This window comes from Diadema antillarum, unplaced genomic scaffold (genome assembly GCF_040938485.1).
Source record: "Diadema antillarum isolate AM-2024a unplaced genomic scaffold, OU_Dant_1.0 seq00001051_RagTag, whole genome shotgun sequence".
Lineage (NCBI taxonomy): Eukaryota > Metazoa > Echinodermata > Echinoidea > Diadematoida > Diadematidae > Diadema > Diadema antillarum.
The window spans coordinates 1,003,564-1,028,025 of record NW_027271881.1 but is presented as its reverse complement, the minus strand read 5'-3'; the positions used below and the strand labels follow the sequence as shown (position 1 = coordinate 1,028,025).

General features: G+C 37.3%; 1 protein-coding gene across 1 annotated transcript in view; it reads right to left on the bottom strand.

The window, feature by feature from the left end:
- Positions 1-6,856: 6,856 nt before the first annotated feature.
- Positions 6,857-24,462, bottom strand: part of LOC139743132 (nuclear pore complex protein Nup133-like) — a 33,233-nt gene continuing 15,627 nt past the window's right edge. Inside the window, exons 19-34 of the mRNA XM_071653641.1 lie at positions 23,695-23,797; positions 22,855-22,974; positions 21,621-21,723; positions 21,008-21,051; positions 19,397-19,613; positions 18,003-18,139; positions 17,183-17,222; positions 15,822-15,937; positions 14,682-14,741; positions 12,967-13,033; positions 11,807-11,868; positions 10,698-10,754; positions 9,906-9,986; positions 9,247-9,308; positions 8,495-8,580; positions 6,857-6,999 (exon numbers count right to left, since the gene is read on the bottom strand). Of these exons, the coding sequence (XP_071509742.1) occupies positions 6,857-6,999; positions 8,495-8,580; positions 9,247-9,308; positions 9,906-9,986; positions 10,698-10,754; positions 11,807-11,868; positions 12,967-13,033; positions 14,682-14,741; positions 15,822-15,937; positions 17,183-17,222; positions 18,003-18,139; positions 19,397-19,613; positions 21,008-21,051; positions 21,621-21,723; positions 22,855-22,974; positions 23,695-23,797 (1,498 nt within the window). The remainder of the gene's footprint in view (positions 7,000-8,494; positions 8,581-9,246; positions 9,309-9,905; positions 9,987-10,697; positions 10,755-11,806; positions 11,869-12,966; positions 13,034-14,681; positions 14,742-15,821; positions 15,938-17,182; positions 17,223-18,002; positions 18,140-19,396; positions 19,614-21,007; positions 21,052-21,620; positions 21,724-22,854; positions 22,975-23,694; positions 23,798-24,462) is intronic.

Here is a 24,462-nt window from a genome sequence, read left to right as displayed (position 1 = left end):
TACCTGGGGGGCATTTCATGAAGCGTTTTGTCAGATATTTCGTCTGACAAAATGTTAAAAGCTACTGAAATCCTTGCATCTGATTGGCTGAGAGCAAATTTGTCCGACAAGTTGTCGGACAAAAATGCTTCATGAAATGCCCCCCTGCATTTCATGAAGCATTTTGTCCGACAAAGTTGTCCGACAAATTTGCTCTCAGCCAATCAGATGCAAGGATTTTAGTAGCTTGTAACAGTTTGTCAGAAAAATATCCGACCAAAATGCTTCATGAAATGCCCCCCTGTTATTGAGAGAATGTAAAGATGTGATATTGGAAGAGACTTCTGCTCTGTTTAAAAGATAGTCCCTTATTTGTTTGTTATGTGTTTGCTGTTTGTGTGTTTAGTTTAGTTTTGTTTTGTTTTGTTTTTTGTTTTTATACCCCACCCTCACATAGTGTGTATTGGCCTGGGGTATGTAGGAATCACTCTCAGGTCAGATGTCCAGGCGGTTGGTCAGGCAGTCGGGTTTGTTGCAAAATCTTGTGGTTCAGGTGATGTGTCAGAAAGGGGTCACAGTATTCAAATTGACATCTTCATCTTTGAGTTCAGTGATATTACGTTCTTGTAGTGTCAGACTTTATGAAGAATTTACTTCAGAGGGAGTTTTATTTGACGGAAAGAAAACATTACTTTTATTTAAGTTTAGTACATGAAAGAAAAATGTTGAAGGTACAGGTGTACTATCCATATAAATGTAATGAACATGACACTCTCAGTTAATAGTAATTGTAAAAGCGTCCTTTGTCATGGTAGCTGTGAAGTATCTCATTTCAAAATCCTTGTTCTTGTTTTTTTGTTTGAATTGATACGTGAAAACTTGATAGAACGAGAACCGACATAGCAAAGTATCTTATATAACAAACTAATTTCTCTGGTCCCAATGAATTTATATCCTTTGTTTTGTACTGTTTATTGACTACTGATAGAATGAAATATCTGATGTAAAGAACAAAATTCTGTAGTGTTATTAATTTTCTTGGTCCCAAGGATCTCATATTGAGTTTCTCCTGTACTGGTTTTACATATTTTCTGTGAAGTAATATTTTTGAAGTGCAGTTTCCCATGCTTTTCATTATGACTTTGATAGATAAAGTGTCAAATACTAGAAGTTTCCTAGAAATTGGGCATAACATTATGGAACTAAGTAATGAGGTATTCTTTAGAAATCATTAAATAAGAAAGAAAATTGATTATCATTTACATCAAATAATTCTTGTGTTTAAACCAAAACTGTGGAGAATTTTAGGCTTCAAGGGATTGTAATCACCAAATTATTGTCCAAAAACATTAATTTTTATTATTATTTTTTTTTTTCATGAAAACCTCAGATGGGAGATAATTGAGGTGATGGGAAGACGAGGCCCCTTTTTGAAACGTCAGTCCATGACATGATGAGACAGTGGGGTTGTGTTGACCACCACACAGAGTTTTGTGAACAGAGGTGGAACGTTGTTTTGAGACTTAGCATTAGCCATGGGAGGAGGGGGGGGGGGAATCATGTGCAATATGTGTTTACTGGTTTGTGAGAACCCAGGATATTCCTTGCAACAAAGCCAAAGTATAGATCATGCCAATATGAAACATTTAAGGGTTTAATGTTGTAGTTCATTGCAGTACGTAACCTTATTGTTGAAAGAACAGTTTGGCACATGGATGTAATTATTCATGGATGTACCCATTATCTAATTTTATGGATTTGAAATAGAAATCTTCTTGTTCAGAATGAAAAAAAAAAGTATTGGAAGGGGCTTCTTGCCATGATGGTGTGCAGATGTTTCAAGAATTTGTCAGTGTGACAGGCAAGAGACTGAATGTACCTGGTATGTTTTGCTTGTAAGGGGCTGCATGGTGCTTCAGAGGGAGTAAAGACTGTACATTGAGATATAGGTTACCTGATTGAATGTTCATGTGTGTGACATTCAACATATGACCATGTGTAGTATCTCATCCTATGCTAGTGGAGGAGTGCTGCTTGGTGCTGGTATTACTGTCTTGCAACTACATGAACATGTATGTATATATCTGCAGTTTGTAATAAAATGAACCTAAAATCAATCAATATCCAAATTCTGTATGCATTTACAGTTATTATAGGTCGAGTTGTGGTCTGTTAAGTTTAATTCAGTTTTTCAACTTCTCTGAGTGCATATTTTATTTTATAATGGATTCAGGATTTTTCGTACACACCTTGCTCTGATTTACACATTGGTCCATTACTAAAAATACATTGTAATACGTGTACTTTTAACAGTGTGAGACACACTAGCATATGTCCAAAATTTTGAGTAATTTAACAGATATGAAATTAACCATGCACAGTATCAAAAGTGTGTCCATGAAGAAACAAAACTCCAACATAAAGCACTGACTACAGCTGAAACAGAAGTAATAATAAGTAATGATTAGTCTTTGTGGTATTTTCCTTTGTTTGTTGACATTGGGAGGCTGGTAGATGCAGCCTACTTTACAAATTGTATCTACATGAGGCTTCTGTGTTTGCCCATTGATAAAAATTCTGATCCATAAGATCGAGTTTCCTTGCAGAATTGTAATTGCCTGTGGTTTAGGAGTATCTGCAGTTATACTACATGTCTTTTAAAGAGTGACAGAGAAAAATTTGTGAATGAGTTTATCGAGATTGGTCATGTGACACAATTTTGTGATTTTTTTTTTATGGGGAACGCTTTTATGCACTCACAGCATCAAGTACATTTGTGCAAGAAAGCCGATCACCAACTATGAGAAGTTATGACCACATTGACAATTTTAAGTTCACACTATTCTTTGTCTTAGTGAATACACACGTTACTGAGCTTCAACAGACATACGTACACTGTAATGCACACAGTACAAAACATGCACAGATACAAACACACATGCATACCCAAAAAGCTGTTTGCACTTGAATGGAGTTGTGGCTAGAAAAAAACCCCAGTTTTGATTTCCATATAGAGTTTTGCCCTTCTATTAGTTTACATCAGATACTTGACATGTACATGCTGAATATATTGGTCAACATAAGTAGAAAATGGTTTAGAATTTCCCTTGAGCATGATCTTGAGCTGTAAGAAATATAATACATACGGTACTAGTACATGAAAGCACATTAGTGGGTGCGCATTGATTGTCATGCAGGTACAGTGTATCTAGACCTTCAGGATCTTGCTATTAAAAAAGACAAAACAAAAATGCAACAAAAACGTTATACATGAAATTCTCCAAAATCGGACTATTCTACCCTTGCGCAAATACACATCTTTACTTGATTCCCCTGTACGCACATGGTAGTGGTATTATTTTTCTACCAGAAGACTTATAAAAAGATACATACTAGGCATTTATATGAAAGAAAATGTTTTACACATTCACATTTATTCACGAGGAAGCCAAGGACAAAGCATATACAATGTACATGTATATCTGCAAAAACAGGTTTAAATGTTTCAGTGGACATGGTACAATCTGTATCAGAGGTTTTACAAGGGGAGATTAATGAAGGTTTTGCAAACTATACAAATTTACAAGCTGGGCAGTTCCTTTATCTCTCACCTTAATACACCTGTATGTTTTCAGCACATTCAAATAGAAGACATTGTGCCCCATAGTGGAAAGTCCTGGCAATTGTTATTTATGCATTACCAACAAATATAGCCTGACCAGACGCAGTGCCACGACCTAGTTCAGCAAACAGGGCTGTATATAGTTACAACAAATAATGACAATTTGCTAAACAAACCGTAGAGTGTATTCAGACCTCCCAACCTTGGACTGAAAAATAGGGATGATCTGGCTCAAAAGTAGGAAAGGAAGTGTAGTTCCCATCAGAGTGAGTAGTAAAACTAGAAATGTCGCTACAGCGACTGGTTATACCCCCGCCAAACAACATTTCATAAGCTTTGGTCAAAACAACATTTCATAAGCTTTGGTCAAAAAACTGAGGAAGTAGTTAAATCCGCAAGATCTTTCCTTGATCTTCTGCCATTAATATGCCGTTACCATGGCAACGTACTTTCGGGTACTGTCAAAAAATGCGTCTTGCACATCTACAACCAAAGGCACACATCTGTACCAAGTTTCGTGGAAATTGGGCAAAAACTGAGGAAGTAGTTTGCAACACAAAATTTTCCATCATTTTGGCTCATAATATGTGAGCTGTTACCATGGCAACATACTTTTTGTCACTATCAAGAAATGTGTCATGCTGACCTATATCCTAAGACAAACATTCAATATGAATTCCATGAGAATTGGAAGAACACTGATGAAGCAGTTTTGCCATGAAGCATTTTGCCCTATATTTTACCAATAACATGCCGTTACCATGGCAACGCACTTTTTGCCACTGCGGAAATATGTGTCTTGCACATTAACATATTCAGATGAACATCTGTACCTAATTTCATAAAAATTGATCAAAAACTGTGGGAGGAGTTCGCGACGCAAGATTTGTACCCATTTTTGCCCATAATATGCCGTTACCATGGCAACGTACTTTTGGGTACTGTCAAAAAATACGTCTTGCACATCTACAACCCAAGGCACACATCTGTGCCAAGTTTTATGGGAATCGGTTGAAAACTGAGGAAGTAGTTCGCGACGCAAGATTTGCAACGGACCGACCGCCCGACCGCCCGACCGCCCGACCGCCCGACTGTCCGCTGATTCCTATATACCCCCTTCAAACTTCGTTTGGCGGGGGTATAATTATCATGAAAAATACGTAACTCCTCTTGAAACAAGAGCTGGGAATGGTCAAACTTCAGTCTTTCCTCCAGAATGGTTGGGAAGTCTGTGTATTTCACTCCTCCCTCAAGAAGCTTGTATCAAACTACAATATTGATCCAGTGCAACTTTGATGCAAAAGAATCATTTTCTCTTTGATTTCGTTTCACAGGAAACCCAGAAAACGCATACCTACATTGTGCATGTGGAAGATATGTCCATGTCATATTCTAATGCTCGGATTTAGCAGTATCTCACGTGGCAGAGATTTTGTTTCCCCAACAGAAGCCTTGCGAAAAGACACTCACATACAAGTAGAATGTAGAATGCCCTTATCTGAAGTGTCTGGGGTCTCTTTCATAGGGATCATTGTCCATGTCATATTCTATTGCTCAGCTTTAGCAGTATATATCTCACATGTAACATCCAAGAGCAGAGGAATGTTTGATAATATGTAATGGGATAATTGAGCTTCCCTGCACTCTTTTAAGCAGCTTAAAATACCATCAAATCATATACAAAAATGGAAAGGTCTTTTAGCTTAATACAGATTGACCTATATCCCAAGCTTTGCAGAGAGAATGAACTTATACGGGCCCAGTTTTATCAAAAGATGTAATCGACTCTAAATTTCCTTAACACACAGGCTGCCATAGTAGACTTATGATAGAAATCAACTATATAATTATAACTCCTCATAAGACAGGGCCCTGATGTATCTAAAGTCCTAAACTATAGAGCTTCAATGACCTCATTGGATCAATTGTCTACTATAGACAAAAATATAATCTCATATATCCCCAATCACTCAGCAATGAAAACATATTCACAGCACTTGATTTATTCATTCTATCACCTAACATTCACCAGCAATGTGGACTGTGTTGTGGTGAATATAGAAAATTTGAATAGCGGATTTTTCCACTGTTATTCACTTATGTCAGTCTATGATGAGGAAATATTTCTTAGCAAGGTGTTCTTTCCTATTTTGAAATACACGATAGTAAGCAGCAGGTCAGAGTGAAACATGCCATTAGATTCTTTTTGCAGGCTTGTATCAAGAGCTTCAGTGCACTTTTGACTGATGAGAAGCAAGGCTCATCTGGACTACTGGCAAACAGGGGTAACAGCTTGAAATCTTCAGTGAAATGTTTCCATCTTTTTCACAAGCTTTTTCTATTTGCTATGTGCAGTGAGCAAATCTCACAATTTTGAACCCATAACTGATTAAAGGGATAGTACAGTTTTGGTTGAGATGAGAATTAGGCTTTTAAATTTTTGCAAGATACCAAGAAAACACTTATGATATAGTACAGAGCCTACCGTTTTAAGAGGAATTCAAAGTTTATTTGATGAAAATCGGGTTTGGAATAACTGAAACATCCAAAAACAAAGTAAAACAAAGCGATCGTTGCAAAGTGTGGGTCCCACACTTTACTAAAATCATTCTTTTTTGGATATCTTGGCCATTTCAAAACCAATTTTTATCAAATAAACATTGAATTCCTCATAAAATTGCATGCTCTTTCATATTTCATATAAGATTTCTCATTATCTCACCTAAACATGTTAGAAAGCTGAAATTAGGTCTCAACCAGAACTGTACAATCCCTTTAAATAAGTATCCAGTGGGATACTTAGTGGTAAGAAGCAGACAAGATGTGTTCTTTAAATCAGTTGGGAGGAGCAAAAGAGAATGTCAGACTGTCACACGTGACTGAAAACTTCCAGAATATGGAAGCAAACATAAAACAAGTCATAGAGAATGGCAGGAAAGCAGTGAGTATTACAAACACAGAAAACAAGAACCCAGGGTGACATGCATCAACAAATATCAACAGGTCATGGAGGTCAGCAGGTTTCAAACTCTCTTCTGCAGTCATACCTCCGACATACTGTAGAAGATAGAGGCACATTTTGTGACTTTGCAATGGTCTGTGTTCAGAATCTGACAACGAAAACATAGGGACACGATTCTTAAATCCGCATGCATATTCACCATGCACTTTTATATTACACTTGTATGTGTTAAGATGGTTTTAGGCACACTAACAGTGCATGTGAAATGTCATACAGGTTTTCCATGAAGACCATCATTTGGCATCGAGCATCCGACCTATCTGCTCAAATCCAGTCTGCAGCAGGTACTGGAACTGGACACTGTCCCTGATTTCAGAAAGCTCTTGGTCCTGGAGCAATGAGTCAGGGTCTGACAGGCACTCTGAGAGATCCAGGCCTGTCACAAGCAGAAGAGACATTCAAGTATGTGAGCATAAATTTTAATAATTTGTGGCAATACACTGAAATTTCAAATGTCCTCATGGAATCTGAAGATACAAAACAAGAATAAAACACAAAACATAAACAAACAAAAAGAGGGGGGAAGGAGGTGGGTTTAAGTAAGACTGAATACATGGAACTACAGTATTTTGATTGTTGCAAACGTTAGCAATACAAAATCAAAATTTGGGGGTGTTTGGGGTATTTTTTGGCTAAACAGCAGTGACCTTTGTCATTCTGCCAGATTGACCGAGGTCAAAGATTGAATCTTCCACATACTACACTAAGTTCAATATATGGGCCTACACATTACACCATGACTTACATGAACTTTATGATCATTCACAGGCTCAGATTACATACATGAATGTGTTTCTAAACATTGATTTAATACAAGCTTGACTTCAGTTTTGCAGGCATCTTGTATAAACTGAATTAAGTTAACTTGTGGCAGCCATTGGAACGTACACATTTAAAAACAGAGAAAAGCACATTTCATCCACTGCAAAACTGATGATAGTAACAACCTGTAATAGATTATTCATTTTTCATTGCATCAGTTACTGGTGTTACCGTACTTGATACACTAAACCTTACTTGAGCATTTTGCTTCACCATACAGCCACTGCACGAGCTATGGAGTGCACGCCATTAAAGGTGCATGGTCCCCGTGTTTTAGTCAAATGCGTACGTGGGCGCACAGCGCAAGTTTCCTATAGAGACCCACGCTATCGACTCCTCTTTAGCGCTTACACTTTGGCCCACTTCCCCGAGTCCGAAGAGGTCCGATTCACTGTGGTCAGTGGTTTGATCACAGTTCGGCTCATGATTCGGCTGAGGGGGATGACAGCTTTAGCAAACTTCTTTTGTGATGTCATAATAACAAGCACATATGCACGCACCCTGGCATTACTACAGACTGCGCGATGTGCAGTGAAGACAACGAAGGCAACGTTACTTAGCAACAGCTACGCACTTTACTCTTGATGACAGCTCAACTTTGGTAATCTTCGTATCAATGCTAACGGTGATCGGCAGTATCATCAACAGCGCCCTCTACACTACCGGGACTATGCCCCTTTAAGTGGCAAACAAAGGAAAGGGCTAGCCTATGCTGTGCATGCCAGTGGATGTAAAACATTGTCAGGAAAATGTTGAGTGCTCCTCGAATCATATAGGTTCAATGACTGGTAAAATATTTTGTAATACTTATAGCAACATTTTGTCCTCTATTCTTTCATTTTTCTTCCTTCAGTAAGATGAATTTTAAACCAAATGTCCATTTTGTATGAGTATCTGGCAAAACTGTAATGCCTATCAAGATTTGGGAAGCAGGTTTCCTGCAATGTAGGATCCTTAACTCAGTGAACTAGCCTGCTTTACAGGCTCCCTTTCTAATTTTTCTATCTAGACAAAAGTTAGCTTTGGAGCTTTTCTGGGTCTTCCCTTACCTTCTCTGTATGCCAACAAAACTGTCTTGAAGAAGACTGAGTTCTTGATGAAGTTCCACGGGTCAACTCCTTGCATCTCATTCCAGCTAGACAATATGGAGACAAGTCACATAGCATGGTCATGATTAGTAAATGATCACTGCACTCAACTCAGTTGAACATTTTTACAGATATTGCCTTTTAAGAGGTGTAATATAACACTTGACATCTTTGTGGGAATCATATTTTTGCCCAAGAAATGATCTTTTCCTATAACCTCTTGAGGGAAAAATATAACTTCCAGGGGATTAACATGTGTTATCCTATGATACACACAGCAATATGTTCTATTATATAAATCATTTGATGAATGATTGTTATCTGATAAGGGAAGTCACGAGTCTAAATTTAACGATGGCTGTCGCACTGCGCAGAGCTTCGTGGCATCCAAGTTGCCCTCATAGCATCCAAGTGACCCCTATTGCATCCAAACTACCCTCTATCCCAAGTACCCAGATGTACACGGAGGTGTGCATGTACTGTTTGTAAACAAGCTGTGCTTTGCCTTCACATCACATACAGCGCCCAAGCAGTGAAAGGCACACAAACCTTGTCTGTGCAATATCATGCAATCGCAATGAAAATAGTCCAGACTTTGCAGACGGCAATTTGTACAATCTATGTAGATCGCAGCAGTAATGTATAAGACTCCATAAATACTTGGCCTCATGGGCCTATTAATCCTAAGCCCCCTCCTCGGTTGGAGTACCTACCTGTCTTTTAATATTGCTCTGGACCAGATCTTCAATTTCAAATTATTGTAGATTAGACTGCCCTGTTGGAGAAAAGAAAGCAATACTGGATAAACTTTATAAAAATAGAATATCTTTTTCAATGCTTTTCTCTACATTACCACAGGGGTGCCTACCCTGAATGCATGCATACAAATAACTTATGAACTATATCAAAATATTCTCTAATTCTAAAGTCTAAGATGAAAGATACCTACAAAAGTGGCTTTAGATAATTGAAACTACACAAGGCTGATTGTGTCTACACTAAAGGTTATTTATGATCCCAAATTTTGAATGCATTCAAATTTCATCTGCATTTCTATTCTGAATTAGTGAATTAATAGCAGAAATTTGGAGGTTTACATTGGCACTTGTAAACACATGGCAGCCTGTGGCATGCTTCTTTCCTGATCAAATTAATAGTCTACTACCACAACTGTGTAGATGGCAAAACAATGATATTTGAATATATTTATGTAAACACAAACAACAACAGCTGCCCCCCCCAAAAAAAAAAAACCAACAACAAAACAAAACAAAAACAAACAAACAAACAAAAAACAAAAAGCAAAAAAAAAAAAAAAAAAAAAAGAACCCCTGCATCATTCATTACTGGTAAAGATTGGATGAAGACTGACCTTTTGGATGTAGAGTAGTAAATCCAGAGCCTTCTTGAAATCATACTCATTGGAGGAAGTGTTCTTGTCACACACATACATCTGATGAAGAGAGAATTGAATATGAAAGAAATCATTTCTCACTCATGTAATGTAGCATGTCCACGAGAGCAACCTCGCGGTGGTACCCACATGATCACTGTTTTCACGCCACGGCTTTCATTAAAAATAACTTATCATGGATTGATTTTTCCTGTACAGGTATAACGTCATAAAAGGAAAAAAAACAACAACAAAATCCCACTTTCATTTTCTTGTTCTACATATGAAAGGAAGTAATTTCCTGTCTGTTAGGATGGTAGTTTTTTTCTTTAAATGATGATCAGTAATAATGATACATTGTATCAAAATAAAGTATGTTTTTTTTTCCAACTCAGTGCATCATCCATTCACTATACTGTTTTGTTTAATCCACCTGCTAAGCTACTCCATACAATTTACAAAAAGTTAGTTTCTCCTCTACGCCTAACTACATAAACAATAAATTTGATATGGATATTGCTAAATAATTAGGACAGCTGAAAAAGGAGTGATGCTACCTGACAATGATGTCTCCAAATTGCCTCTAAACTGTTACATTCATGTCATTTCTACACAATTTCTTTCTTTCCAGGTATTTCCAACGGCATTTCTAATGCACATCTTGTGTATATTATACATTATGAGTAATTTGCATCTTGACTAATGGTGTAGTATATTTTTACCTTTGTGGACTAAAACAAAAATATTTGAAGTCATATTTTACCATCTTACCTCAATAAGCTGCTGTGGAGTCATGCAAGGTAGATCATCTTCATTCAGATTCAAGTTCTGAAATAGAAATTGGCGTCGAGAAAATGTTATCGATATGAATTTGTACTGCGCAATTTAGGCACATCACCACAACTGCCTTAGGAATGAATTAGAAACAGAAGTTACAAGAAGACAGATACACATACTGATTAATACTTGCTGTAAATCTGGTTGTGACCTAAAATGAAAACAATACAACTGAGTAACTCTCAATAAGCACTATAAGCACTATTTTGACCTTTTTACGATGCTATTCCACCGATAACCCTTCCATACATATTGGAGCAAAAACAAAACATTTTTACAGACCCGAGACTAATGAGGTTTGATTTTTTTTTTCTCCAGAAAATACAAGACTTTCTATGACTGTCCTATTTTGCACATACTATGACAGGAGAGCAGTGGTGGATCCAGAGGGGGGCACACACAGCGCCCTCCTCTCTATTTATTGTTAAAACGAAAGAAATAAAAAGGAAAAGATGGGGGTGGTGCGTGCGCCCCCTTTAATTTTACAAAAACGACTCCCCTTTATGGAATTCCTGGATCCATCACCCCGGGAGAGCATGTTTTGTGATTTACTGACATTCAAATGCTTTCATGCTAATTTTATCCGAGTCATTTCCATAATTACAAATATCTCTTTTTTTTTAGACAGTCTATGCTCCACACAACTTTCTCTACAAGGTAACTTTTACTGTAATCAGAAAGTCAGATAGAAAGGTCATTTGCTTGCACTGTATGAGTCACTCATTTCATTTACCTTTGGTCATTAACCCTTGCTGCACTCTATTCCCAATTGGCATGTCCCAGGAGTGCTTTCTTCACCAATTGGCACAGGTGTCTAGATACTAGCTGCCACATGAATAGAGATTACCTAATCCCACTAATTTCCTATTGCATCACTACGGCCTTCCTGTCGGACTGAGGCCACACTGTTTACAACCTGAGAGGTCTGGCAAACTTGAAGATGATTAGGTCAAGTTTCCAGGAAATTTACTATAAAATGCTGATGAAAAACATATGGTAAATAACGGCCAAGAGCCTGGGCATACAAAGGGTTTTAAACTCACGTGGATGAGCTCCCGTGGTAGTTGCTCATGGTGTATGACAATGTCCAGCTCAGCATCAATCTCTGTAATAGTCAACAGAGAGATAAAGACTCTGCTAGGTGCTCGGTTGACCAAACATTGCTCAGATTCAGTCATGAAACACTTGGTGATGTGAATGAAAGCATGATTTTTATACCAGTAAATATAATTCGTCGCTGGGGTGACAAGACCTTGTATCTGCAATTTTGGTGAAAATTACTTTTTTGGATCAATGGTCAAATAATGGGTTAAGTGATGTTCTGTCCAAATCCTAACTGTCTTACTCTAAAAATGAAGCCACCACGGCATGTCAAAGGAAAGGCTATCCCATTCGCCACAGTGCTTTAGCCACCATGTATTTTGGCTCTCCTGAACATTTGACATTTTGTAGATACGAGGTCTTGTCGCCCCAGCGATGAAAATAAAGGTTTCTCCCCCTCAGCTGTTCTTTTGTCTGAAATATCTGCCCCTACATTCCTGCAATTAATACAACTACTGACGCAGCAACAGGAAATCATTTATCATGATTGACTTCTGCATGCCCTCATTTAAAACTGTCAGCTGGTTACTTTTGTTGTTGAATGCAAAGGAGTCAGCAATGTACAGGATACACTGTATTAACACCCTCTGACTTGAAAGTCTTTAATTACTACAACAGGGACCAGCTGAAGAGCGGTGATTTTTGGAAATCTGAGAAAATTCTGAAACACGTAAAAAAAAGTAACATTGTACTACTAAGACTAGTTGATTCCTCATTATCTTACCCTTAGTATAAACTTACACATACTTGTACCTGCAGAAAATACAATAAATTCAGGTGTTACAATTCTATTCTTTCATAAGACCAAGCTACTCTGGGAGAATCGGCTCAAGATCCCTATTCACACATTTTCGGCATGTGACAGAAAAAAAAAGAAGAGAAAAAACAACAACAACCCCATCCATACACAAACTGAACAAAAGCACCAGTCTGTATTAGTGAAACATGAAGCAATGTAACATCAAATTACTCCCAGTTTGTTTAATAACAGCTTACCATCCTGATTTTATAAATACAGTTGATTGAATCTTAACTGAAAATGCCAGCAAGTTGACCTTATTACATTGTTATTTTCAAAAAGTTGCAACATGTCTACCCTTACCCCTGATCTCTTCTCCATGCCTGTCGTTTGATGCTAGTGCTGCTAACTTTCCAAGGCTCAGGAGTGTCTAAAAATAAGAAAATAAAAGAAGGCAAGAATAGTTACTAAAACCAGCTATGCTATATTACATTTCTGCAATCCACCAAGGAAGTCATATGATTTAAAACTCAACTACACTGCAAACATTTATCTGGGAAGAGTTTACAAGGCCACACTATTTAGGTAGTGAAAACACATTCTTTATTCATTCCACAACTATACATGGCAGGTTGAATAGTTTATATCAAAAATACAGTAAATAAATTGGCTCTGAAGTACCTAGCATTCATTTACTTGAATACATTTCCTAGGGGTCTCAAGCAGAAATAATCTCTAATAGCATAAAACACTTTGATCGTTTAAATGCCTTGATATTCAATTCAAGGTCAAAATGTGACATCGATATCTAGAAGTTTTCATTCCAAGAAAGCTATCTTGACTCTTACTTTATGAGCATTTTCAAGCACTTCATGCAGACGTTTGCACTATAGATACACAGATCATTTGTAATCCTCATAACATATCTTCAAACACCTGGAACTCAAAATCCCGACAATATTCCACTGAAAGCAGAACAAACGGTGGGGGTTGTCTAAAGGCTGGCTTCTGGGCTCTTCATGGAAAACTTTCATAGGGATTGCCACATGTTTTCAGACCCATGACTCACTAGCATTCTTTCATTAAACCTTCATTGTGACTAACTTTTAAACAGGTACAAACAAAGGCGTAAATCAAATGTACAATCCAAACTCATTCAGATGTCTCCTTAAATCATAGTTGCAAACTTTACAGATGGAATACCACACTTGTACTACAATGCTTAACATATTTACTTCAAGAAACGTATTTCAGCTGTTTTCACTATTATACTGATTATAGACTCATGGAGAATGTACACTTTAACCCGTTGAGGATGGGCTGACTTTGCTACAACACGCATTTCCCGTATACACTTGCCCAAGTATACTCAAGACTCATCCTCAACGGGTCAAAGATACAACACAGGAAATCCACTTTAAAGGACAAGTCCACCTTCATATACATGTGGATTGAGTGAATGCAACAATGTTAGTAGAACACATCAGTGAAAGTTTGGAGAAAATTGGACAATCCGTTCAGAAGTTATCAATTTTTAAAGTATCTGCGTAGTCACTGCTGGATGAGAAGACTACTACAGTGTATGATGTCATGTGCGTACTACGATATAAAGAAAATAAAAGGAGAATTTTCACAAAACTTCACTTTTTGAATAAAGTGAACATTTCTTTGGCCTGTTACTGACATATGTTAGGGGTAATATTATTCCCTTCGCCTTCTGAAAGAGAGAAGTCAAGTGTTCTTTTGTTATGCGAGAAAAGTGAAAATATGTTGAATTTTCTTTATTCTTTCTTTATATCGTTGTAAACATGTGACATCACAAACTATAGTAGTCTTTTCATCCAGCCTTGAGTGAGCAGAAACTTAAAAAATTCATAACTTTTGAACAGATTGTCCTATTTTCCTCAAACTCTTGCTGATGTGTTCTACTAATATTGCTGCATTCACTCAACCCATATGTCAATGAAGGTGACCTTGTCCTTTAAAATTCCAATTCTATATTACATGACTTCATACCTGGTAATTCCACTCTTATCATGTACAGTATATAGGATCTCCATGAAGGATTGGCTACATACCTTCTTTTTGGAAATGGAGAGTGATTCTCTCATGGCAAGCTTTGTCAGGGTGGCTTGTGCCTGCAAGGTGTGAAACAGTGCAGAATACTAGTAGTTGTTCAGAGAATATCACTATTACTGTTACAGTATATGCAATGCTAGGATGAATACGAAATTATTCTCTGAGTTAATGTAGAAACCCATCAAGTCTTAGAAACAACATTTCTGTGTTTTGGTGCTGTGTCTTTTCATAAGAATGTGCATCGTTCATTGCTGGTATATCATGAAGGTAGAATAAAAACTTCTCTTTCATACGAACTCTGTCTTAGTCATATCCTGTGATACATTTTGGTTGCACAATCATCAAAAGCCTCTATTTGATAAATATCTGACTCATCCTCAAATTGGCAAAATATTTTTGGCAGCATCTGATAGTGGCAGATTAACCCTTGGAGCACTGCCCCATACAGTTGGCAAAATGAACTACAAACAGGACTATCTTCAGCAATAATTTGTAAAGTCTTGACCACTCATGTGAAGTTTGGTTAGAATATACCATTACATTGTCATTTTAAGATTCTAAATACAATATCTTTTTTTGTACTTCCCTCCAATGGCAGAGTTATGAAGTGGAAGTGTGACGTCATTGCCTCTTTATATGCATAATCATGTGATTGCCACAAATATTACTGTTTAGTGAAAACAAAGGAAAGTTTCTTACTTTACGGGAAATATGATCAGACTTCTACCATCCTGGTTGTTTGCTATTGATCTCATTAAGTCAACTTTAAAATGCAGTGACATTGCCCTTTAATTTAGACTAATTAAATGGGAATGTTATTTCTAATATTAAGACAATATCACATCACCAATTCCATTGCACACCATGTTATTGCTTGAACATGATGAGACACTGGTTGCTATATCAGACACATACTTCATCAATCATCATAGTAAAAGAAACTTTGCATTTTTTTTAATTAACTGCTTGAAAAGAGCAATAAATATGAGCAAAATGTGGCCTGGACATTCCTAAAATTTGTCAACTGTAAAATCTCTTAGGATTTTTTTTTTTTCTTAAGAAGAAATTCTAATCATGAAAAAACCACACATTTCTGACATTTACACATTTAAAAAACCCATCAAATTCTACTGGTTCACCTGTGAATAGCTGTTAGTGTGGAGATCTTGCAGCCAGCCGAGATGGTCATGGGGTTGTAAATACTCTTCCAGCTCAGGTCTGTGAGCAAAGTCAGTCAGTAGCTTCCCTCGTTGACCTGTAATAGGGCACAGATTTTATGTGAGGAATAATAGTCCAACTATCTCTGACCAAAAAAGAATTCATACCATGTAATAGTGAAACAAACATAATACTAAAAGTCTTTTTTCTACGCTTACAAGTTGACTGTATTTAATCATACAATTTAAGAAGTCTACATCAGAGAAACTGTATCCCAATTGGATGGATTCAATGCTTTTTGTAAGTCATCTACAACCAATATTCTTGAATACATAATACTCACAAAAATAAGTCAAAACATCAAATAAGCTACCTTGTCTAAAAAAAAGAAAAAAAAAAGGACTACTCTCATATAAGAGCATGATCAATAGCTTAGATTTAGCAAAGTGATTACTGTGACATTTTGCGACCCATCAGGAAAAAGTAGAAACTATGAGCAAATGTGAAATGTCTCAGCTTTACTTAGATGAGTGATTCACCACATCATGCCCTCTACATCTAGAAATACCTTAAATCAATTAAGTTAAAATTGACTGTGTCATGAAACAAAATCCACAGAAAATCACTGTGATGGTTTGCTATCCATTTCTTGTTCTTTCATTTTGCCAGTCCATTGTCCTGGGGAATCTTTTGAATGAATCTCTTAACAATTGTAAATTTATTCCATCTAATACCAACGAAATGTTTCACACGCATTATGACACATCATACATACAAATAGCTCTTAATAACTCGAGTCTTTTCATGTTAGCATCATGAAAGTAGCACTGGTAGGTCTTAGTGTGCCTTAAAAATGAGGTGTTCAAAATATTGTGTTTCAACATTAAACTGATAACATAATTATACAAAAATTAGAGAAAAGAAAGACTCTTGGGTAAGTCATGGCAAATAAGGCACTGCACAATCTGAGGCAATTTTCCATTGAGCTTTTCCATCAATAAAATGTGAAAGCAATCTGCAGACATAACATATTCTCAGCAAACTAAGGGATAATTGAGCAATATGGATGAGGATACATTATTCAAAGCATCTGTCATGTGTTCCTGCTGAATGTACCAAGGATTATGTCTGATTATCTCCTAGAGAGCATGCAATCTACTGTTTCAGCAAATCTTTTTCTGATTTCAGATCAGGTAATGATTGATACATGTATCAACAAAAAAAGACATATATAACCAAAAGAAATAAAAGCCGTGGAAAAATGCAACATGTCACTCTTGTAAAAGCAAAGACAGAGCATACTTTTGAATGGGAAACAATGCCAAAGCTGCTTTGTACTTACCCCTGTCAATGTAGTACTTGAACACAAAGTCAGAAAATCCCTGTTCAACAGAAAGAAAAATATTTATTTCAATGTCAACATTTAACAGTCAAAGATGTGCATGAAGCACATCTTTCACAATGGAAATCTCCTCAGAGCAGGATCAGAAATATCTGTATCCTGTCTGCACTTTTTTTCCTTTTTTAACAATATCAAAATATTTTGTTACTAGGCAGATTTTCATCTAAAGGAAAAGAGATTTAGATTGATTAAAAAAAAAAACGTCAGTACTGTTTTTAACAATTTCATGTTTTGACATCAATCTTGATATCTCACAGTAATGATAGTTTTGAGTTTTTCTATGATGAAAAGTAAATATAAACACAAAACAAATTCTGTGATGAAAAGTAAATATAAACACAAAACGAATTCTGTGATGAAAAATAAATATAAATACAAAATAAATCCCTTACTTGAGTGTTGTAATGATCCACTCCTGTACTGTACATCTCTTTGACTTGGCTGCATTATAACATTCTGTCTCTTCTCACAAAATGTGGGCTATTAAAATGTTCAAGATATTTACCTTCATTAGACATCCATCATCACAGGTATCTCACTAGAACATTCATTCTGACATCTATCTTTCATTTTGGTACCTTTATTATTACACAAGGAGGTAGAATGATTTTAATCGTATAACTTAGCACGATACGCGACATTAGAGTTGATCATCTGTAGCCAAGGTTTAAATTCCATGCAACACAGGGCAAACTGGACAAAATGGAACCAAGTGTGAGTGAGAATGGGGGCAAAGTTTTGGGGGTGGGAGAAGGCTCACCTTGTTGGAGAACTGGTCCATATAGTAGTGGAGCCTGTCCCTGCTTCCTGGTCCTGTCTTACATAGCTCCACAAGGATACCAAAGTCACAGTACTTCTCTGCCAGCACTGCTGCCCTCTCGTACTGGCCAAACTCCACTGGTTGCCAAATCACATAAATAGAGCAACCTCAAAATCATTTACGCTACAAAGCTTCAAAGCCTCCTCTGTTATGAAGCAAATATAATGATAGATCACTACGATCCTGTTCCTTCTTCTCTCTTTTAATTTGCTTTTAAAACATTAAAGTAAAAGTTCTGTAATACAAATCATGTAAACATCGCAAGGAACAGGAAAGTTATGCTTGTCTCACAACCGCATGTGGCCTGGTAAAACAGTTTTAGGCAGAATCCCATACTTACAAAGTGCATTTGTATACAGTGTATTGCAGAGCCTGATTCATTCAGCTCTAAAACCGTCAACAACAAAACCATGTTCTCATAGGGAGCGAATGAGTAAAAATATGAAAATAGCCAACATATCTATTCACTTTTGGGTACATCCCTGGGGCTACGGGGGCTACATGAAAGACCTTAGCAATTGTGTATCCCTTCCCCTGGGAATGATTGTTGCCAAATTTAGGAAAAAAAGGTGACAATGGATTTTAAAAAAAAAGACAAAAGTACACAATGCTGTTTCATCGACAGAGCATGATGGCTAATACGAACAAAAGGTGATTGCAAAAGTTTATCTGAGTTCATGGCTCAGGTGAGCAAAGAACACTTGTCCACCTGCCCAATATAACAGCCTCCAAAAATGGAGAATAATTATGGAGCTGATTCAGAGTATGATTTCATACATAAAAACTTTCAAGACATCTTCAATCTGATATGCATATCACAAAACTGTTTTCCTAAAACAATGCTTGCCCAAAGTCCCAGCTTTCAAGGCTAAATACTAAACAGGATTTTAGAACAGTGGTGAAAAACTTCATAAATATTTTTCAATAGTAATATGTCTATGAGGACTTCAAATTGAGATAATTGTATTCTGAAAAACTGTCACTTGCAGAGCATACACAGTCTGCCCACGTTATGATTCTTCTGACTGGTACCACTCGATCATGAATACATTACATCAGTACAGCAGGCTTTACGATGGGACCACAGGGGTGCCAATCTTGTAAACAGCACCACAGTATTCTGATCCGTGGATGAAAAGCTTATTTTTGGTGGAAAAAAACAAACATTGTTTTCATCTTTCCTGCAACATAAATGTGTATTAACAGCATTTGGAAAAACAGTATTTTCTACGAAACCTGCAGTATTTGGGGGTAAAAACAGTACTAAACACTGAAAAACAAGGAGAAACAGTCGACATCTCTGGGACAATGATCAGTGGAAAAATGACACTCACGGAATGGATGGATGAAGGCTGACCTCTCCTGAGTGTAGCGCTGTTCAAGCTCAGCGTAGGCGAGACTATCTTCTCCTTCGGCCAGCATGGTGGACTCCAGCTGGGCTACATACCCCTCCAGAAGGAGGTCAGTCAAGGCCTGGAGTTGTCTGAACAGACCAGACCTCGACTGGGCATCCTCTGCGCAGCCTACGGCACGGCTCACTGTCAGGTTGTGCTGTGGTGAGAGTGTGTGCAAGTATTTTTTGTTTTAGTTTGTTATTGAGGGTTTTATTTTAAGGGGAGGGGGGGGGGGGGAGGAGGAGGGGGTGGAAGAATGGATACAAGTATTCAATAAACATTGTTATTGGACATACTTGGTGGTGAGAGGGCATAATTTCCCAATACAAGTACCAAATGCTTTGAATCAAGTCAGACTTTACTTGATTCCCTTCAGACACTTCTCCCTATTCAGTGCAATTTTTTTGAAATTCAATGCATATGAAAAGTGCCATGATATACACAGAAATTAAAAAAAATATAACTTCCAAGAGAATGGTCTGAAACGATGCCTCTGCCTAGTTGACAATACCAGCGACACTGAAACGATTATAGAACATAGATCATCATTGAAACTTGGGCACTCCCAAAAAGTACAGCTCTTGAAAAGACACAGTTGGTTGAAAGAGACTCAACAGCAAAACAATTTTGACATTCAATTTCAATATTTTTATGGCAGTCATGAAGGTTGAAGAATTCAGTGAGTGCTGCACAGCCCAAGACTTAGAACACTGAAGAGTCTTATGTTGTTAGAGGATATTGGCTGGCAGAGTAGCTGGTAGCAAGTTCAGTTGAGTGTATGTTAAGCCTGTGGCAGAATAACAATTGCTGATTCTGTTCCAGCTAAATTTTTCCCTTCCAAGGTGGGAGTTATTTTGCTCATAAAATCTTTCCGTTCGATGTGACTATTCATAATAAAATAAGAGTGTATATTGACACTTTGTGTGTCCCAGTACCTGAGTGTTATGAAATGGTTGTTCTTGCTGATTAGAATTAAGACTCATGAATGCATTTAATAGATTGCCATTCTTCTATTCTTTGGAGTTCGATGTCATTGGCATAGTGGTCTTGCACTTCATGAAACTTCAGCAAATTTCAACTCATCTTGATGAATGGCAGTAATTCTGTCCTGTAATGGTAGTGTCTGAAGGTTGATACTGGCTCAGTTGGAAATCAGTAAAACACAACAAAACAATGGAATTGTGTGAAGTGAAGAGTGAATGCATGCACACTTTGACTAATCTTTGCAGACTATTGACATTGTCACACATACAGAGTCTTCTCAACAGCATACTACCTGTTGGTCTGACAGCATTGAGTATGGTAGTACCACCAAACTGGAAAGTGTAAACATGATAAGGTATATACAAATGACATTACTCTACGAAAGTAATATCAAATTTTCCCTCCTTTTTTTTTTCTTTTTCTCTAGTTATACTCCTATCATCCATTGTCGGGGCTTCAACAACCTATATCATGACAAGAAAAAGATTTTAGCCATGGTTTAATGACAGAAGACATCTGAAGAGGTTGTCTCCTCCCTACAATAACTGGTGCTTTATGATATATTACCTGCTGTACAAGTAGTGCTCTCATGCCCTTTGGTCCAGATGCAGCTGGAAGAGAAAGGATTACATATGTGTGTTATAAAAATTATGAATTACCTGGGTATCCAAGATGGGCTGCATTTCGTATACAAGGACTGTTCTCTATTAGCAATGTGAATCAAAGGGAAGGGCCGTGGCAGATTTTCAAGCAGACTCTCATACAAGGATTCTACATACATGTCATTTTACAGATGAAATAGCCATTAAACAAAAAATTCAAATTGACACATTATTTGACCAATGCACAGGATTTGTAACAACTATCAGTGCATGACGCAACATTGTAAAGTTTGTTACTTGATCATTTTTGCTTGAAATAGAACTATTTCTTGCAGGAAATTGCCCAATGCAAACAGTCAACTAGGATGCCTCCTCCTCTTAAAATCACTTTATTTGGCCACAAGTCTGACCTTTTCATTTCCTTTGGAGGAAACTACAGACATGTTTATTCTTGTCGGAGTTAAACAATCCAAGGTTTTTCAGTAAACTGCTTCAGGTGCAATGACACTGAACTGCAATTGTTTAAAACTCGGTGAAGTGACCTGGGACGAGAAGAATGGAAGTATATGGCAGCTTACCGATCCACGAGATAAAGGGCAAGGAGACAGTAGCCGCCATGTTGTGGGGCTGGAAGACGAGACTCCTGGATTGGTGGAGGTGCCAAGCCTCTTGGAGGACACTCTGTGAGCAAAAACAAATTACCAGATTAGCCTACCCCAAACATGGACATGACCAACACACTGATGTGTACTGCAGGGCAAGTACTCTTACATCATGCTATTATTTCTAGTGTAGGGTAGTATCTCATGTCAGGTCACAATGGGTGCAAAATAGGTCTGAATGTTCATAGAATACTGCAGACACTGAAAACTGAAAGGGTACAAACATTACAGCTACATACACTCTTGTTGTAATCTAAAACTCAGAATATGTATTATCATATTCAAGAGTATTGAGAATATACTAATTTCTGTTTTCTTTTGTCATGGAACTTCTTTAAACTTCTTTCAAGGAACAATGCTGTAAAGTTGATGGGTGTCCACTCAATCCACCTCTGCCTCTATAAAAAATGACTTCACATATCTAAATACTACTCAATCCACCTCTGCCTCTATAAAAAATGACTTCACATATCTAAATACTATCTCAATCTATGTTGGTTGTACTTCTGTATATCTGGAAAAGATGGGTCAATTTACTGGCCTTTGGGCCTCCCCTGCCCCCAATCCAATCTGCCCTCCCTTGTAGTAACCTTAAAACCATTTGAACAAAGTCTTATCCCCTACTCCTAAGACTCGAGCCAAGTTTGATTAAAATCAGATCATGTGTTATATAGAAAATGAAAATGTAAAAAGCATCTGGCAAAAGACAATGGACAAACAGTGAGTAAAATAGCTCACTTGACTATTTGGCACATCAAGTAGGCTTCAAGTTGCCTGACTTGTTCAACAGTCTCCATTAAGCCTTCAAATACTACCAAAAACTTAGGGCAGTCCCCTTGTAACATGTCTGATTGTTAAAATGTATTGCACAATAGATGTCTTTAGTACATCTTCAAGTCAACCTAATTAATGTGAAATCAAGCAGGGCATAGAATAGCATTCAAGCATAACGTGAATGAGCCTTATGCATTATTATCAAGTCAATACAGTTCACACTTCAGTGGCTGGCTTCTCTGCCCACCAGTGCGCCTCAGCTCTAAAACACAATTTATGATACGATATTACAGTTAATGACGGGAAAGACACGTATGACCTATCAAATAATAATATCAAATGATAATGACTCTCAAATATTCCTTTCACTACTTACGTGGATTATTGTGTTGACATTGGAAATGATATTGACTGTATCTTGAGGAGTGAGTTCATTAGACAGGAGATCCTGCTCTTCTTCCAACAAGGCACTGACAAAATCCTCAATCTTTGACACCTGTGACATTGCAAACAAAAACACCTTTTCAATACGTAGCATCTTAAATTCAAGAATTGGACATGATTTTTCATCATTTTGCAGAACGTCACATTTTCATAAGTCGTTATTTTACACAATGAAGAGCAAAGTACCTTGAATTGTTCATGTACATGCAATACAGGCAAGCAACAGCTGCACCCAGATGCCTAGCCTACTATGTGCACATACACGTCTATATGCTCAGTGCATGCAAGTAGTACAATATTGACATCACCAGCACAATTTCAACCATGCGCACTATTTTCTTATAACGAAATATAAAACCTGCTCTTTGCAATTTAACATTGCACAAAACAAATCATCTGATCCTCACATGAATGCAACGTGCATGTGTGCATTTCTCCATCCGCCGCTGTACCCCACAATCACAAATTTAACCATTCCCGAAATGTTGGGAAGTCCCAATTTGCAAAAAAAGTAGACCTCACTAAATGTATGTCACATACAGTATTTGACATCTACAGTAATTCCATAAAGTTTGAGACATTCTGAAATTAAGCTACCACAACATCAACAGTGTCTCCAGATGAAAGCTTTGGATTCAATCATGTGGTATAGTATGATCCTTTTTCTACAGCTGTTTACAGCAATACTGATGGAAATCCATTTTTTTTTTTTTTCACTGAGAATCCTGTCTTGCCTTGGTATAAAGGTTAAATGTTGTCTGATTAGTTGTACCTGTCTAAAAAATATGTCTCTCTGTGTCAACCCTGATGGGACCTGGTCCTGCTTCCTCCTCCTTAGAGCTCTAGAGATCGCTGCATCAATGAGACCCTGGAACCTATGAGCATCAAACAACAGTCCAATAAGTTTTCAGGGAACAAGTTTGCATCCAAATTATAAAACCTTCCAAGTATAGTATGTTCAACCTGTAAATCATATTACTTTACGATTAAAGAAAAGAGTTAGAGTAGCCACACACAAAGAAATGACTTTAACTAAGAATTGGATGTATATTTTTTCCACAAAGCAGTAGTACCTGTTACAACCACAACATATACATTTCACAAGGGATGATGATGTCCTTGCCATAAAATTATCCAGTGGTCTGCATTCAAAATGTGTTTCAAAATCATATTTTTTGCTTACAACATTAAGCACTTACAACACCTTCCCCGCCTCCTAACCCTGAACAGTCAGCATTATCCAGTTACTACAACATTGCACTTATTTCATGTGAACAGTATGACTTGTTAATTATTGTTTCATTGCAGAAATAACACGATTTTGTGGAGACTTATGTGTAGGAGCCTTGTGAAGTGATACTGTAAAAGTGGAAATTTTCGCGGTGTTGACATTTTTTGCGTATTTTGCGCAACCAGAAACTAGCGTGAATATAAAAGCATGCGAATATTTTTGCATGCCATATGTTCCAGTGGTCGATGTCTTGATTACGCGGAATTAAAAACATGGGAATCTCTTCTCAACCGGCAAAGCGCGAAAAAT